General features: G+C 39.8%; 1 protein-coding gene across 1 annotated transcript in view; it reads right to left on the reverse strand.

Moving 5' to 3' along the window:
* Positions 1-13229, reverse strand: part of EAF1 (ELL associated factor 1) — a 20664-nt gene continuing 7435 nt past the window's right edge. Inside the window, exons 3-6 of the mRNA XM_038128462.1 lie at positions 12813-12949; positions 10155-10321; positions 3566-3796; positions 1-1662 (exon numbers count right to left, since the gene is read on the reverse strand). Coding sequence (XP_037984390.1) covers positions 1616-1662; positions 3566-3796; positions 10155-10321; positions 12813-12949 — 582 coding nt within the window. The 3' untranslated portion in view covers positions 1-1615. The remainder of the gene's footprint in view (positions 1663-3565; positions 3797-10154; positions 10322-12812; positions 12950-13229) is intronic.

Below are 13229 nucleotides of genomic sequence, written 5' to 3' on the forward strand. Positions count from 1 at the left end.
AAAAAACCCCAAGAGCAATTGTGGCTTTTCATCAAGTATATTTCATAATTGTCCATTAAAATACATACCTACATCACAAAACACTTTAAAAAACCAAAGTATTTTAATGTATGTACAATAATGCAAAAATATGCCTAAATATTTATCTAATGCAAAAAAATAAACCATTTAATAAAATCTCCCTTCAATTGTCCCCTTGCTCTTCAACATGTTAAAAAAAAGGACAGAGCTCAGTAAACAAACAGGAGTTAAAACACAAACTGACAGATGAGAGCAGTGCAAAGCAGACACCTGAGAATGGAGAGGCATCTGATTCAGCTTCCCATTCCCCAGGATTACACCACAACTAAGGTGCAACTTGTCCTATGTCAGCAGAATTTTGATTTTAAAAAGTCACAAGAGGCTGCCTATGGCACTCATTTTCCATGTGAGCAAAAAAGTTAATAATAATCCAACTAAGCACCCTTTAAATACCCTTTAAACAGGGGTGAATTTCACCCTTGGCAAATATTTCATGTTCTGTGTACTCCTGCCAAGCACAAAGAGGTCTCATCCAATGAACACTATGGACTAAAGTCTACCCTTACAACTGTGGTGGGAAAGAGACTTCAGCTGTTTAATGGCTGCTTGTTTTGTTACCTCTTCTTTTTGCATTCTCTAGGAAACTGCAAAGAGGGCTCCAGTCTTAGAATTTCAATAAGTCAAATATTTTGTGTTTGTGGCATTGCAGTGTCACTAGTAGTTGGGCTTGTAAGTGTTTCTGAGGACTAGGTCTGAAAGTCTGAGTTAAATGAGACCCTTCAGTTTCTAAAGAGAATGATTATCTGATTCTTACTTGGATGAGTTTAGGTGATTGATGTGTGTCCTTTATCTTGCTAGAGTCACTGCCCTCGGAGCACAGCAGACTGTGTGCGACACACAGCTCTTGTTTGCAGAAGCAATCTGAGGAGGTTTCAGTATTGCTCCATACAGGGAAGGTGGCAGGAATTGAAGCCCTATTTAAAAAACCTGCTTATAAGGCACTGATGCAGCAAGGTTTGTGACAAACATGGTTTAATCATTCCTTTTGTCCAACTGTTTAAAAGTCAGTCTATTAAATCAACCATAAATACCAATAAAAAGGCATTTAAAAAGTCCCAAACCAAAGAAATCAATTTAGTATTGAAACTTAATTTATGGCAGTCCCACTTCAGTGCACACACTAGCTCCTGCATGTTTTTTTAAATTCATTGTAGGCACATGCTCACCCTATATACAAAAGCCCCCCGACAAAGTCATGATGCGCTGAACATACCTACAAACAAGAGATTTTTAGATGACCTCACATAATTACATGTTAAACTTACAGATGGTGGACAGGAACATACATTGGCTCATCCACTGTACATATGTACTTAAAACTTTAGCAGAATAAGAATATACACAATATATACATGTAATTCACACAGTAAAACAGTCCTCAACATCTGCTATTTTGTAGGGCTATGCATTTCTTCTATTAAAATTCCACACATGGAACCATCTCTGTGCCAGCTCCTCTTCATAAGCAATAGGATCACTTCAAGGTAAATTAGTTCTTCATGTATATGTAACAGAAACAGCAAAAGCTCAGCCTCTAGTCATCACTGTCACTCCCAGACTCACTCAACTGCAAGTCATTTCCTATGGAAAACAAAAACCAACAACACACAACAAGTGAGTAGGCGTTAATTCACATTTCATGGCAATCAAACCAAAGAACAGTCACTTTTACACTGGAAGGTTTAAATAAGAATAACACATGAAATGAATGCAAACATCATCTGTGATTTAATGAAACTGCCCAAGAACATCAAGAGCTGCATGGGGCTAATAGCTGGATTCAGGCCAAACCAAGCATCCTTGTCTCCAGAGCCACCACAGGTGCTCCCAGGTGGGACAACAGCCCTCTCCATGCTAGCAGCTGGAGAAAACATTCCACAGCCTCCACCCAGCAAAGCTCCATATATGGCTCTGGAACAAGGCACTGGGGAATTCTTTGGCTTTCTTTACCCTTTAAAAACAGATTTTTTTGGGGGTGTAAGGCCATTTGGGTAGCCAAGGCAAGGCCTCCACATGTCAATAAACCAAAAGGCTGTTAAAGCCATCACAACTCAAGGCTGAACAAAGCTGACACGTGCTGTGAAGGTAAAGGCTGCCCTCCGAAGTGCAGAGATCAGATGAAAGGCCAGGATATGGATCAAACCTACTGGATCTGATCCTGTTTTGCAGAACACTTGTGGTGATTTGGTGACACGGAGGGGTTAAAAAGGGGCAAGAACCATGCTTGTGTTCTGATAATTGAACCTAACTCTTCCAGCATTCTCCCACTGCCCTCCCCTCAAAACAGCTGCAGGGCATCTATTCAACAGACAGAGAGACAAGACACGGGAGATAAGAACTTGGGTTAGGGGTGATTCTCCCCGCACAAAAGTATTTTAAATCCAAAGGCAAAAAGTACTGCATGAATAGAGGAGCTACCCTAGTAGTTCCCAGATTCTCCTGCAGTCAGAGGCTTCAGATCATCAAACCCATGCAGTATTGAGGTCGAGGAGAAGCAAGAAGGAGGCTGCTCATAACCAGAAATAGGGAAATGGACACAGTCCTAATGACTTTGTTGAACTTTGGATTTCACTAGGTCCTTCATTACTGGCAGGAAGACTGGCAGGCCTCAAAGTTTTCCAGCAGAGCTTTTTGGTGTGGTCTGTACAATATACTTATCTTGTCAAAGCTGGAGATGCTACACATATCTGTATTCAGACTCCAGTGATTCCCTGTGAATGGGTGCCAAGAGATGTGTGCAAATATGCCTCAGGAGGAATTAAGAACAATTTATGGCAATTGAATATTCAATATTTTAACTCCACTGAGTTAATATACACCTGATGTAGCGTAAGGAAAGAGCAACACAGATGCACACCATGTCCCCAGAGAGAGTCTCATGGGACAGAACTATGGTTTAAAAAAATATTCCTGACACTTTTTAAAGGGTGACGTGAGCTTGTACTGATTCAATGCTTGTAACACCATAGCTGCAATATTTTAACATAATTTTAATTTAAATTTCCCTTCAAAATGTGGTATTTGTGAAAATACAGCTGAGACCAACACAATAAATATGCTGACAAAGCAATAATGAAGACCACAGAGACTGCATTTAGGAACCCAGGAGCCTTGAGCCATTCACAGTTCTTTACAGACCTTTAACTGACATGTGTCAAACCCACTATTTCCATTTAATCCGTGTATTCACATGAAAATAATTCCTCCAGTGCACCGGATCCTCCCACATCAGTGGCTACTTGGAGGCCTGAATCAAGATCCAACAGGGACAATGGGGACCACTGCACTGATGCCCACAGGCTCTCCACACCTTCAGACAAGTCTCAGTCCCCTATTCATATAATCTGCCCATGTATTTCAGCCAGTTCAACTCCCTGGAACTACTATTTGGCAAAAGGCATTTCATGAAGTTAGCCTATCATGCTAAGTAAATGAGTGGTCATAATCAGCTTTCACCAGTGGTAAGACACAAGCATTTACTTACGGAGCGTGTTCATGAGCTGATTGCTTCCTTGTGGCCTGCTGGTGCCATTAGCAACAGCATTCCTGTTGTTGTACTGCTGGTGTGGTGGCTGGGAAGGGGAAACATGTGCTGGCTCTTCCCCCTCGCTGCTGGAGCTTTCATCTTCACTCCCAGATGAGCTCTCTGAATCCGATGAGCTGCTTCCACTGCTGCTGCTCATCTGCTCGATAATTTCAACCTCTGCTCTCAGCTCTGAAATAAAAAGGAATTCATCTGGTTGATACCATAAACAGGGCCCCACGGAATTTTGGAAAAGAATATGCAAATGCAATGGTTTTGTCAAGTATAGTTTATCACACCAAACTATCTCACATGAAAAATCGAGACAGGAAGTGAAACAAAAAAATCCTGAAAACTTTTTTACTTATTGCTGTAGCTAAATTTAAAGAAGCAACAGCACAGGTTACTATCATAAAACCTTCACTTCCACAATTATTCTTCATATACTTCACACTCCTGAAAGCACTTTCAGCTTCATTATTTCTGATAGGCTATGGTCTACATACAAAGTAAGCACATCAGCCGATCGAGGAAATCTAAATCTGAATTGTTAGATGCTGGTGACATTTAGGCTTTTGGAAAACACAAAAAATGGTGTGTTGGGGGGTGGGTACATGGACATGGGCAAATGATCACAACAGAAACTGCCTTGACTTCAGGTAATGTATGAAACTGCTTCAACACAGTCACACAGCCCATTGTAAACAAACTTCAGAAGCAGATGGATGACGTCAAATGACTTTGCAGTGGGACAGATGAGAATAGCTGAGAATTTTCACATACTGGGGAGTGGCAAAAATACCATAACCCGCTATAGAGCTTACAAATAGCCAGGAAATAACAAACCTACTCTGAAACTAGGAAGTAATACAACTAAAGACACTGCCCACTCTAGGGTTTCCAGTGCAAAGAAACACTGGAACTTCATGACAGCACCACAACAGCCTCATCAGCAACAGCTGGTGTTGGCTGAATGACTGGTTACTAAAGAGTTAAGGTATGTCACCCCAAATTATACAATATTGTTAAATTTGTCATAATTATAAGTGGCCTAAAAACTAGTAGAGGACAACTCCTTTGTGTCCACCCACAAGGCTGAGTATCTAATGACTCAGTTCATCTTGGCAGGTTTCCATGGGAGAACAACATCCACACATATATTAAGCACAGGATGTGAAACCCTGAAAATTCAGGCTTTTGTTGTGCCAGCAGTACCATACCCGCAGGGTTAGAACTCAGTGCCTGCCCTGGAAACTCACAGATTAAAGGGACAAGAATGAAAGAAGGGAAAGATGAGGTATTATCACCCCCACCTAAAAAGTGGAGAACTGATGCCGAGAGTAATTCACGTTAGGCCAGATGTGGTAGAGAGTCCCTTTTTAAATAAGACTCATTTTCCTTGGGCTAAAAAATAGCCCAATAAAAAGAAAAGAGTAACAGCTAAAGTTTCCAGCCTCTGCAATATTTGCTAGAGAGAATTCCTCCAACTTAGCATGTATTAGTTTGAGAAATTGTGTTTTCTTTTGCCAGATTTAAAATCACTATTTTTCACTTTCAAGGTTTAGAGCTCAATTTCAAGTGCTATGGTTATACTCTAGCCAGGTATTTAAGGATAACAGTGCTGTTTCTCCAATTTATTTCCTACATCTAGATTCCTGCCTATACCATCTGTGCTCTCTGTAGTTTACCAGTATGCCAGGTAAAACCTACTCTTTCAGCTTGAAGACTTAGCATAGGAGACCATTGGAAGAGAAAGAAAAAATGATTCAACAGAATCATATATTGATTCAACTGGTCAACAGCAGATACTACTTTGTACTGTAATATCTTTCTCCCTTATTGCCTCTCAACAGAGTCTTGCAGGCTTTAAAAATACATTTCAGGCCTGGAGTCTGATACACAAACAAATGAGCACCTGTGAATCACTGTTCTCAGCCTACTCATATTGAAGCTTTCAGATTATAGACCCTCCTTGTATTTAAGGCGAGGAAATTAAGAGGGGAAAGCTAAAGGAATGGTAACCAGGAATAAGGGCACTTTCTCTTTAAAATGCCCAGGTTTAAACTTTTTTCCCCCCCCAGCTTAATGTTGTAAAATTTCTACATTCTTCTAGTGATGGAGTTAGTTGCAAATTACAGTGATTATAATGCATTGTTAGAATACCCTGGATTGCAGCAAGCACCATCACCTATCACAATCCATAGTGCAAAAAAATACAACAGACCAGGCTAACGCAGGACAAGTGCCTGAGAATGACACATGTATCACTACAAAGCTGGACTCTGTGGCTGAAATGGAAGAATGCTGGCACTGAGAACATAGAGCCCATATGTAAAACAGAGTGAAGAAGGTGAGGTGATCTTAGGCTTTGGTGGTGAGAGGGAAAAGTTAAAACAAAAACACACTGCAGAGAATTAGGGAAAAAAAAAACTTAAGCAAGAAGCGTGGACTCGATACAGTAGGTGAGGAGATCACTGAAGGAAGTGATGCTGTCTGACCAATGGGAAAGGAAGATTAGCCTGGCCAATTTTAAACAGAATTGGAGATTAGTGTGAGAATGAAGAATGGGAGGTTTCTGCTGGGGAAGCAGAAAACTAAGAGCCCACAAAAGAGGTTTGGTTATGAGAAAGGAATGAGAGAATGCCTTGGAAGTAGTGCTAAAGCCCACTATGCTGAACAGAGGCAAGAAAAGGCAAAACAGAACCAGTATCACAAGCTAAAGGACTGGGAAATTAAGGCTGTTATCAGTGACACTGGTCACGGGTAGAAACTTGGTCAGAGTCCATCTTCTAGTCAACTTCTGTCTCACAGGCTGACAGCTTCCCCTCAGATCTCTGTTGTCTCTCGTTCCTTGAGCCCAGAATTTTAAACATCTTGTCCGAGCAGATGAGAGAAAAGCAGTTGTTTTCACTAACGTTCTGGTGGCTGCAGCACCACTAGAAGACTGTCAAGAGAAATTCAGCAGGACCACTAGGGAATTCTGTTCAAAACACTCTTGTCTCACACCGTCAGTGACTAAGCCAATGACGACATCAAAGCCTTATAGGAAAACCAAGGCTGCTTTACAATGGTTCGATTTTGCATTTTCCCATTTGACTGCTATGCTTAGTACAGCTATAGGTACTGAAGACATGGGTTTAAACATTTCCTCATGGTGCTTCCAATTAAAATAGTTGTGTGTGTATGTGTACATATATTCTAAGCTGAACAACTAAAGAATTTGACCTTTCCTTTCTGTGACATTAAGATCTAACACCTCATGTCGACGCGCCTTTGCAATTTGAAAGATGACAAGAGTCAGGATATGCAGCAGTTACTTTTAAAAAAGCTTTCCATACAGTACAGTTTTGAGCACTTGCCTTAATTGAGTCTACATCATCTGAAAAGACTGACACTGCTTTGGGAACCTTAACTTCTCTACATTTCATGTTACAGCTGTAAAATTTCTTTCAAGAAGACAAAATGACTGTTTTACACTGGCAGGCAATGCAAGTTTTAGAGTAAAAAAAAAAAAAAATAATTAAAGGTCAGAAATCATTATCCAAACAGAGCAACCCTTCTCAACAGGGCTGTCTTCTGTATATATTCAGTATTAAATACCAGAAGGAACAGTTAAGTTCCTACTTTTTCTCTCAATTCCAATAGGTTGTGCAGATTTTTTAACTACAGCCTTCACCTTAGACCGCAAGAATACCAAGGACTGCCAGAAAAAAGTAATTTAGCTTTAGGGAGGGTTAAGTTTGAATGCCTATAGCAGAACACTTACTGGTAATAATAGAATGCAAAGTGGAGAAATCAACTTGATACTGGCACCCTGAGCATGTGGAGATGGCAGCTAGAAGAGGCAGTATTTCATACTGATGTGCAGAAAATTTGACTGAGGTGATCTTAAAAGACAAACAGTGCTATGGCATAATCTTCACATACCACAGCTACATTCCAGGTAAGTAAAATCTGCTCAGATGTTTAAGCACTGAGTCTTCAAACCTGAAATATGTTTCTGTGGGGTTTTTTCTCAAATGTTGTAATCATGTCAATATTATTGCATGCTGTAATTTTTCAATATCAATGTGTTGCATGCTGTAATTATGTCAATACTGTTGAAAACATTTCTAGTCAAATAGGTCTGATAAATGTCAATTATTTTGTGCAAATAAATGGCTGTATTGTGGTTTATGTGTGCAAATGTTCACAGCTTAATGAGACATTATCAGATGTAGCTGAGAGAGAGTTCAAAAGAACCAGCTCCTACCCTCTCCTATGCTCCCTTCAGGCAAGAGGACAATATAGAAGCTTGAAGAGGAAAGGAATCCACTTGTGCAAAACCCTTGACACAGCCTCTGTCCATGAAGGAAGGGAGTGGTTCAATTCCCAGATGCTCTGACTCTGTCCTCAGACACTGTTGTTTGGACAGCTGTGTACTGGGACAGAAGTGACCTACCTGAAAGTTCATTTCCAGCTCATCTGTAAGGGAGGGGTGGAAATGCACAGCTGAGGGTACCAGGGAAAGCAGAAACCTGCATTGAGGTTGCCTTAAAACTGTGAGACATCATGAGGGCTGGATGTCTCACCACACCCTTAAGGAGGGCATACTGGAAGCAAGAGAGTGTCAAAGTGCCAGAGATCCTTTCAAGAAGCTCCTTTGGGAATTTTAAGTTCTGTGCTGTGCTCATTAAACAAAACCCACAGAATTTCAGCTTTCTGTTTATCTTTCTTTCATACAGAGGAAGTACTTCAACCAAAACTAAAGCTACTATTTGAATGGAAAGAACACATGCTCTTCAGAACTTACAAGTCTGTGTTCATAAAAACACACATTAAGGGAAGATAACAGGATCGGAGACTACCTTACAGCTTTTACAGGTCATTGACTACATTTCATTGTGGAATGGTGCCATTTAATTCTGCCTTTTTAAAGTAGGTTCTTATGATACAAATGGCATAGCAATGCTGACACTCTAGATCATCAGTGCTGGAAAAAGTTACAGACTATAAGCAAAAACACCCCTGCCCAGGCTTTTGGCTCTTCTGGGGCTTTGTACAACTCCCCCTATAAAGCACCAAATTAAAGTCCTATTTTTAGTACAGCTCAGGTGCTCTAACTCTTGATTTTGGAAACAAAACCCCTCAGGTTATTTATTTGGAGGTACTTTCATATAAAAGTTTATCAGGTGGCAAGAAAATATTAGGATAGCTCTGAACAATGTGACTTATACTTTAGACCACTAGAAAATGATCTTTTAGAATAGGTGTCACCCCAGACAAATGTAATTATTTTACTGTAATACAACCTTTACAAATTGCTGTACATATACAAAAGAGTGCCCCGAATGTTAAGTAACTTATTATACCCTACAGGAAAAGACATTTAAAATCCACAACTGATTTAGTTAAAAAAAATTGATTTATCACCTATTATCTTTTTCCTTGCCTATTATACAGAAAATAAAAATAACAATGTAGCTAACAGAATCTCTCAGATGCTGATTCTGGCTGCTGACCAGCATCCAAGTATTGAAAACACCACTGCTGCAGAAAAGTGAGACCAGTCAGCACCTATGCAAACACACAGCTTAGCAGCAAAAATGTCACCTAGTGATTACCATGAACTGAAAAAATACCCTGCTGAGTAATTAACTTCATCTGGGCAATTAATATAGGCTAATTCTACAGACAAAAATAGCTATATGGGACAGAGCAAAAAGAGAAAGAAACCCAGAAAAAAAAAAGCAGACAGAAAGAGCAAGCTTAAAATAAAATAATTGTGTCTGGTGTCGGTGCCAGAGAAGAACCAAACAAAAATTTAAAGTCTTCCTTATCCTGACTGTATTATCCATAGCAAAAACAGGTATCACATCAGTAGCAAAAGAAGGGCATGGGCAAAGAAAGTGCATCCTACCCACAGCAGAACACTAAGACAAAGCTCTGCCTAAGCAGAAGAGTGATTTGATTCCTCTAAGGTACTTTTTAAAGAGAAATTTAGCAGCCATATGGCGTGTGTGTCAAAGCTGCAAAGGAGTGGCTGTGGAAGAGGCTAAGCTGCAGCTTTGTTCACTCTCTCATTCCTCCCCTACTAGCACTGCTTGGCATGGTGCAAGCTTGTCTTGTACGGGGAACACAGCTGCCTAGCCCTTCCATCCCACCAACCTTGCTCAGTGCAGGGTACTTTCTCCAAGTGACCTTGGACCATCACACTTTGTTATTGGTGCTGTGGTGGCCTAAGACACCCGTGCAATTGGTCCAGCACTGAAATACAGGTTTCTGAATTCACATTAGTTTTTTTTCTTATTTTCTGAGCAGAGAAATAGTTTGGAAGAGAGAAAATTATCCAGAAAGTTTTCTCATGCCAGAGAAGATGGCAGTATAAATAGCTATTCTAGTAGAAGAGAATAAATAATTACTTTACTAAGATGAATAAAGAAACAAGATATAAAGAAGTCAACCCAGATGTCAAGTACCATCTTTTAATCCCTGAATGTTTTTAGAAATTGCACAGCCATAGTTTTTATTATAAAGAAGAAAGACAAAGAAACTACAAACCCTTCTTTACCTCTCTTAATATCGTCCAGCTGGGGCTCCGGTGAAGGATTATCCTTCAAAGGAGAAGTTTTAGGTCCAACTGCTGGCTTGGTTGGGGCTCTGAACTGTGAAGTAGGCTGAGATGCTCGGGCAGACTGTTGCTCTATTCGGGCTTGGATCTTACTGCTGCCCTCTGCTCTGAAGAAACAACCAGACACATTTAGTGGTACTGTGCAACTATGTCCAGCTTTTTTGATATCCTTGTGCTAATGCATCATTACTTCTTTTTGTACAAGTTTCTAATTTGTTTTACAAAGATGAATATTGAATTACAGCTTTCTGTATGCAACACCTACTTTCGATGACAAAGAAACATATACAACTACACTGCAACATCCTTACAAAATGAATTTTCAAATCCAGATGTGGTTCAGTGATGCCAAATTCTCTACTGGAACAACAATGAAGGCTTTAATTTAGCAATTAGTAGTTGTATTTTTAAAAAAGAATGATCAATCATAGAAATTTAAAATAACTACAAATCCATTCACAACAAATCCTGCTTAAAACAGTCACAGCAAAAGAAACAATTTTCTCACTTGCAATTAAATCATTTCAAACTGAACTCTCTTAGAGGTCAACTTGGCTAGAGTAATCACTCTTACTGCTAAATACAGCATACAAGCATTTAATTCCTGGGTTGTATCCATTTGCTGTTAGCCCTTCAAAACAGTTTAAGCACTTTCCCTAGTGGAAAATAGTCTCTAGAATAACACTATTCCAACCTGTTCAGTTCAAACCAGGCATTTCTGCCTTTTACTGAACTTCTGATGTGAGTGATATTGCAGAACAGTCAATACCCCTGGTAGAAAAAGAAACCCAAAAAACCAACCACAGACCTAAAGCAGGTTCCTTTACAGTAGACCATAATAAGGTTAAAGGGTGTGGTGTATTTATTGCATAACAGCAAAGCCTTTGGGGTTATGGCTTTATGCAGTGCAGCACAGAAACAGCTTGTGGATATTCGAGCTCAGATTCTGTTCTAGGAGGGTCCCAGCTGAGTAACCTTTGTGTCTGGAAGCTAATCCCATAATGCGAGATAACTTAAACAAGCCCATGTCGAACTTCCTGGGGATTCACCTAAACCACCTGTGGCAGCAGAGCTGGTACATGGAGCATTTACTGGGATATCTCTGTGCCTCAGTGAACACTAGATTCAGCCTCACACAGAACCCCCTCTTCATTCATCAGTGACATGCAGCTGTTGATACCACATTAATGCAGCTTACAGTCTATCTACAGCAGAAGTGAGGAGCTGGCAAGATACTCACTGTATCAAGGAAGGTAGAAGTCAAAGATTTCCAGTATTAATTATGCTCTTGGAATTACAGATGGTTTTATGTGGAGTAAGGTCACTTACTCCCCTGTGAATGTCATCAAGGTATTAACACTAAAAGCCTTGTTCCCACAGAGTGTCAACAGGTCGTTAAAGATCAGAGTAGCCATGGAAAATAAAAGGCACTTCTGATCTAGAAAATCAATGACTTTGCAAAGCATTGTTCATCACAACAGGGACCCTCCAACTTTTTACTACCTGAGAAAATCTGAAGTATTTTTACTCACATGAGACTCAGTATAGCCAAACATCTCACAGAACTCAGGCTCTCCTGCACTTATTTGCTCCCTTCTGACTTAAGCTTCACCCAGACAAAGTCCAGCAGAACTGAAATTGGGAATTCCAATCTCATCTCTCATGTGCTCATATCCACTGGACGAGATGAACACCACATGGATGAGTTTTCACATCACTGACTCAGAGGAGAGTTACAGTCCATTTACCTTGAACTCAAGGTGTTCCTGGCAAACACCAATGTGCCGCAACCCACATTTCTAGTAGTTTAGGCAGCTAGGGGTTCTATACTGCAACAAAGTGTTTTTTAATGTAAAACTTCTAAACTTATTCAAGAGTTTTTTCTTAATTTGAATGTCTGTTTTTTTTTTATGTCTCAACCTGTGGTTCAGTGATGCTGAAAGATCCAGACACTTCAGGTACTTGCAGAGCAGTAGGACTGCTAAAAACTTTCCAGCTGCATACTTTGTAGCATTTGTCCAGCAGAGTATTGGGTCAGAAAGGATTTCTGGCTCCATCAGTTCTTCTAAGTAAAACACCATAACCATTATTTCTACAGCTTTGCCCACCTTCACCAGCTGGAGGCTTTGTACTTGTGTTCCACTTAATATATTGCTTATCCAATATGGGAATGAGTGTTTTTTGTTCCCTAAGATTATGTTATTGAAACATCATGACTCCCATAGGAAGCTATAGGGAACAAACCTAGAAAGTCCAATAATCCTTTTGACAGTCTAATATTTTCATGGGTTTCTTTGGTCAACTAGAGATTCTTGAAACACATCCCATCCTTCAGCCAGCGTTTAAAGCCTCAAATCATCACAGGTGTTTCACTGCAAATTATAATTATGTCATTTCAGCTGTGGAGAATTTACAAATTCTTCACTCTTGAATTCACACTCCTGTTTGCATTTTTAGGCATGATAATTGGCCATGTAAAGCTAATGTTTAATAATTAGACATCACTACAAAATAAGAGAGTCCTGTTTCAAAACCCAGTCTTAATAAGAATCTTCATCAATAATTAGTCCTATCAATTAACCCTGTCCCCAGCTTTACCTTGTTTTCTTGACTTGAATGCTGCTACTAAGTTTTTCCAGCACATATTCCCCAGTGTCATGATTGATAATAAGCACACAGTCCTTCTGATACGGCCTTTTATTTCCTTTAAACACAGTCATTGGTGGAGTTGAACCCTGGTACAAAGAAAGAGCACATATTTGGTTATATTACCCAGTCCAAAAATTTATGAATACTAAGAGGAAGGAATGTATGTTTTGTTCTGAAAAAGAGGCTAAGCACTTAATGTTTAGTTCCTACAGAAAATATTCATTCATGAAGAGAGAAATACAGAGAAAATGTGCAGTAGATCAGACATTTCCTCATAGCAATATTATGCCTTTCATCATTATAAGTGTCTCTGTAGTGACAAAACATCTTCTCCATAGCTGCCTTTATTTACAGTTCTCATTCCCA

The sequence above is a fragment of the Motacilla alba genome, chromosome 2, assembly GCF_015832195.1.
Source record: "Motacilla alba alba isolate MOTALB_02 chromosome 2, Motacilla_alba_V1.0_pri, whole genome shotgun sequence".
Taxonomy (NCBI): Eukaryota; Metazoa; Chordata; class Aves; order Passeriformes; family Motacillidae; genus Motacilla; species Motacilla alba.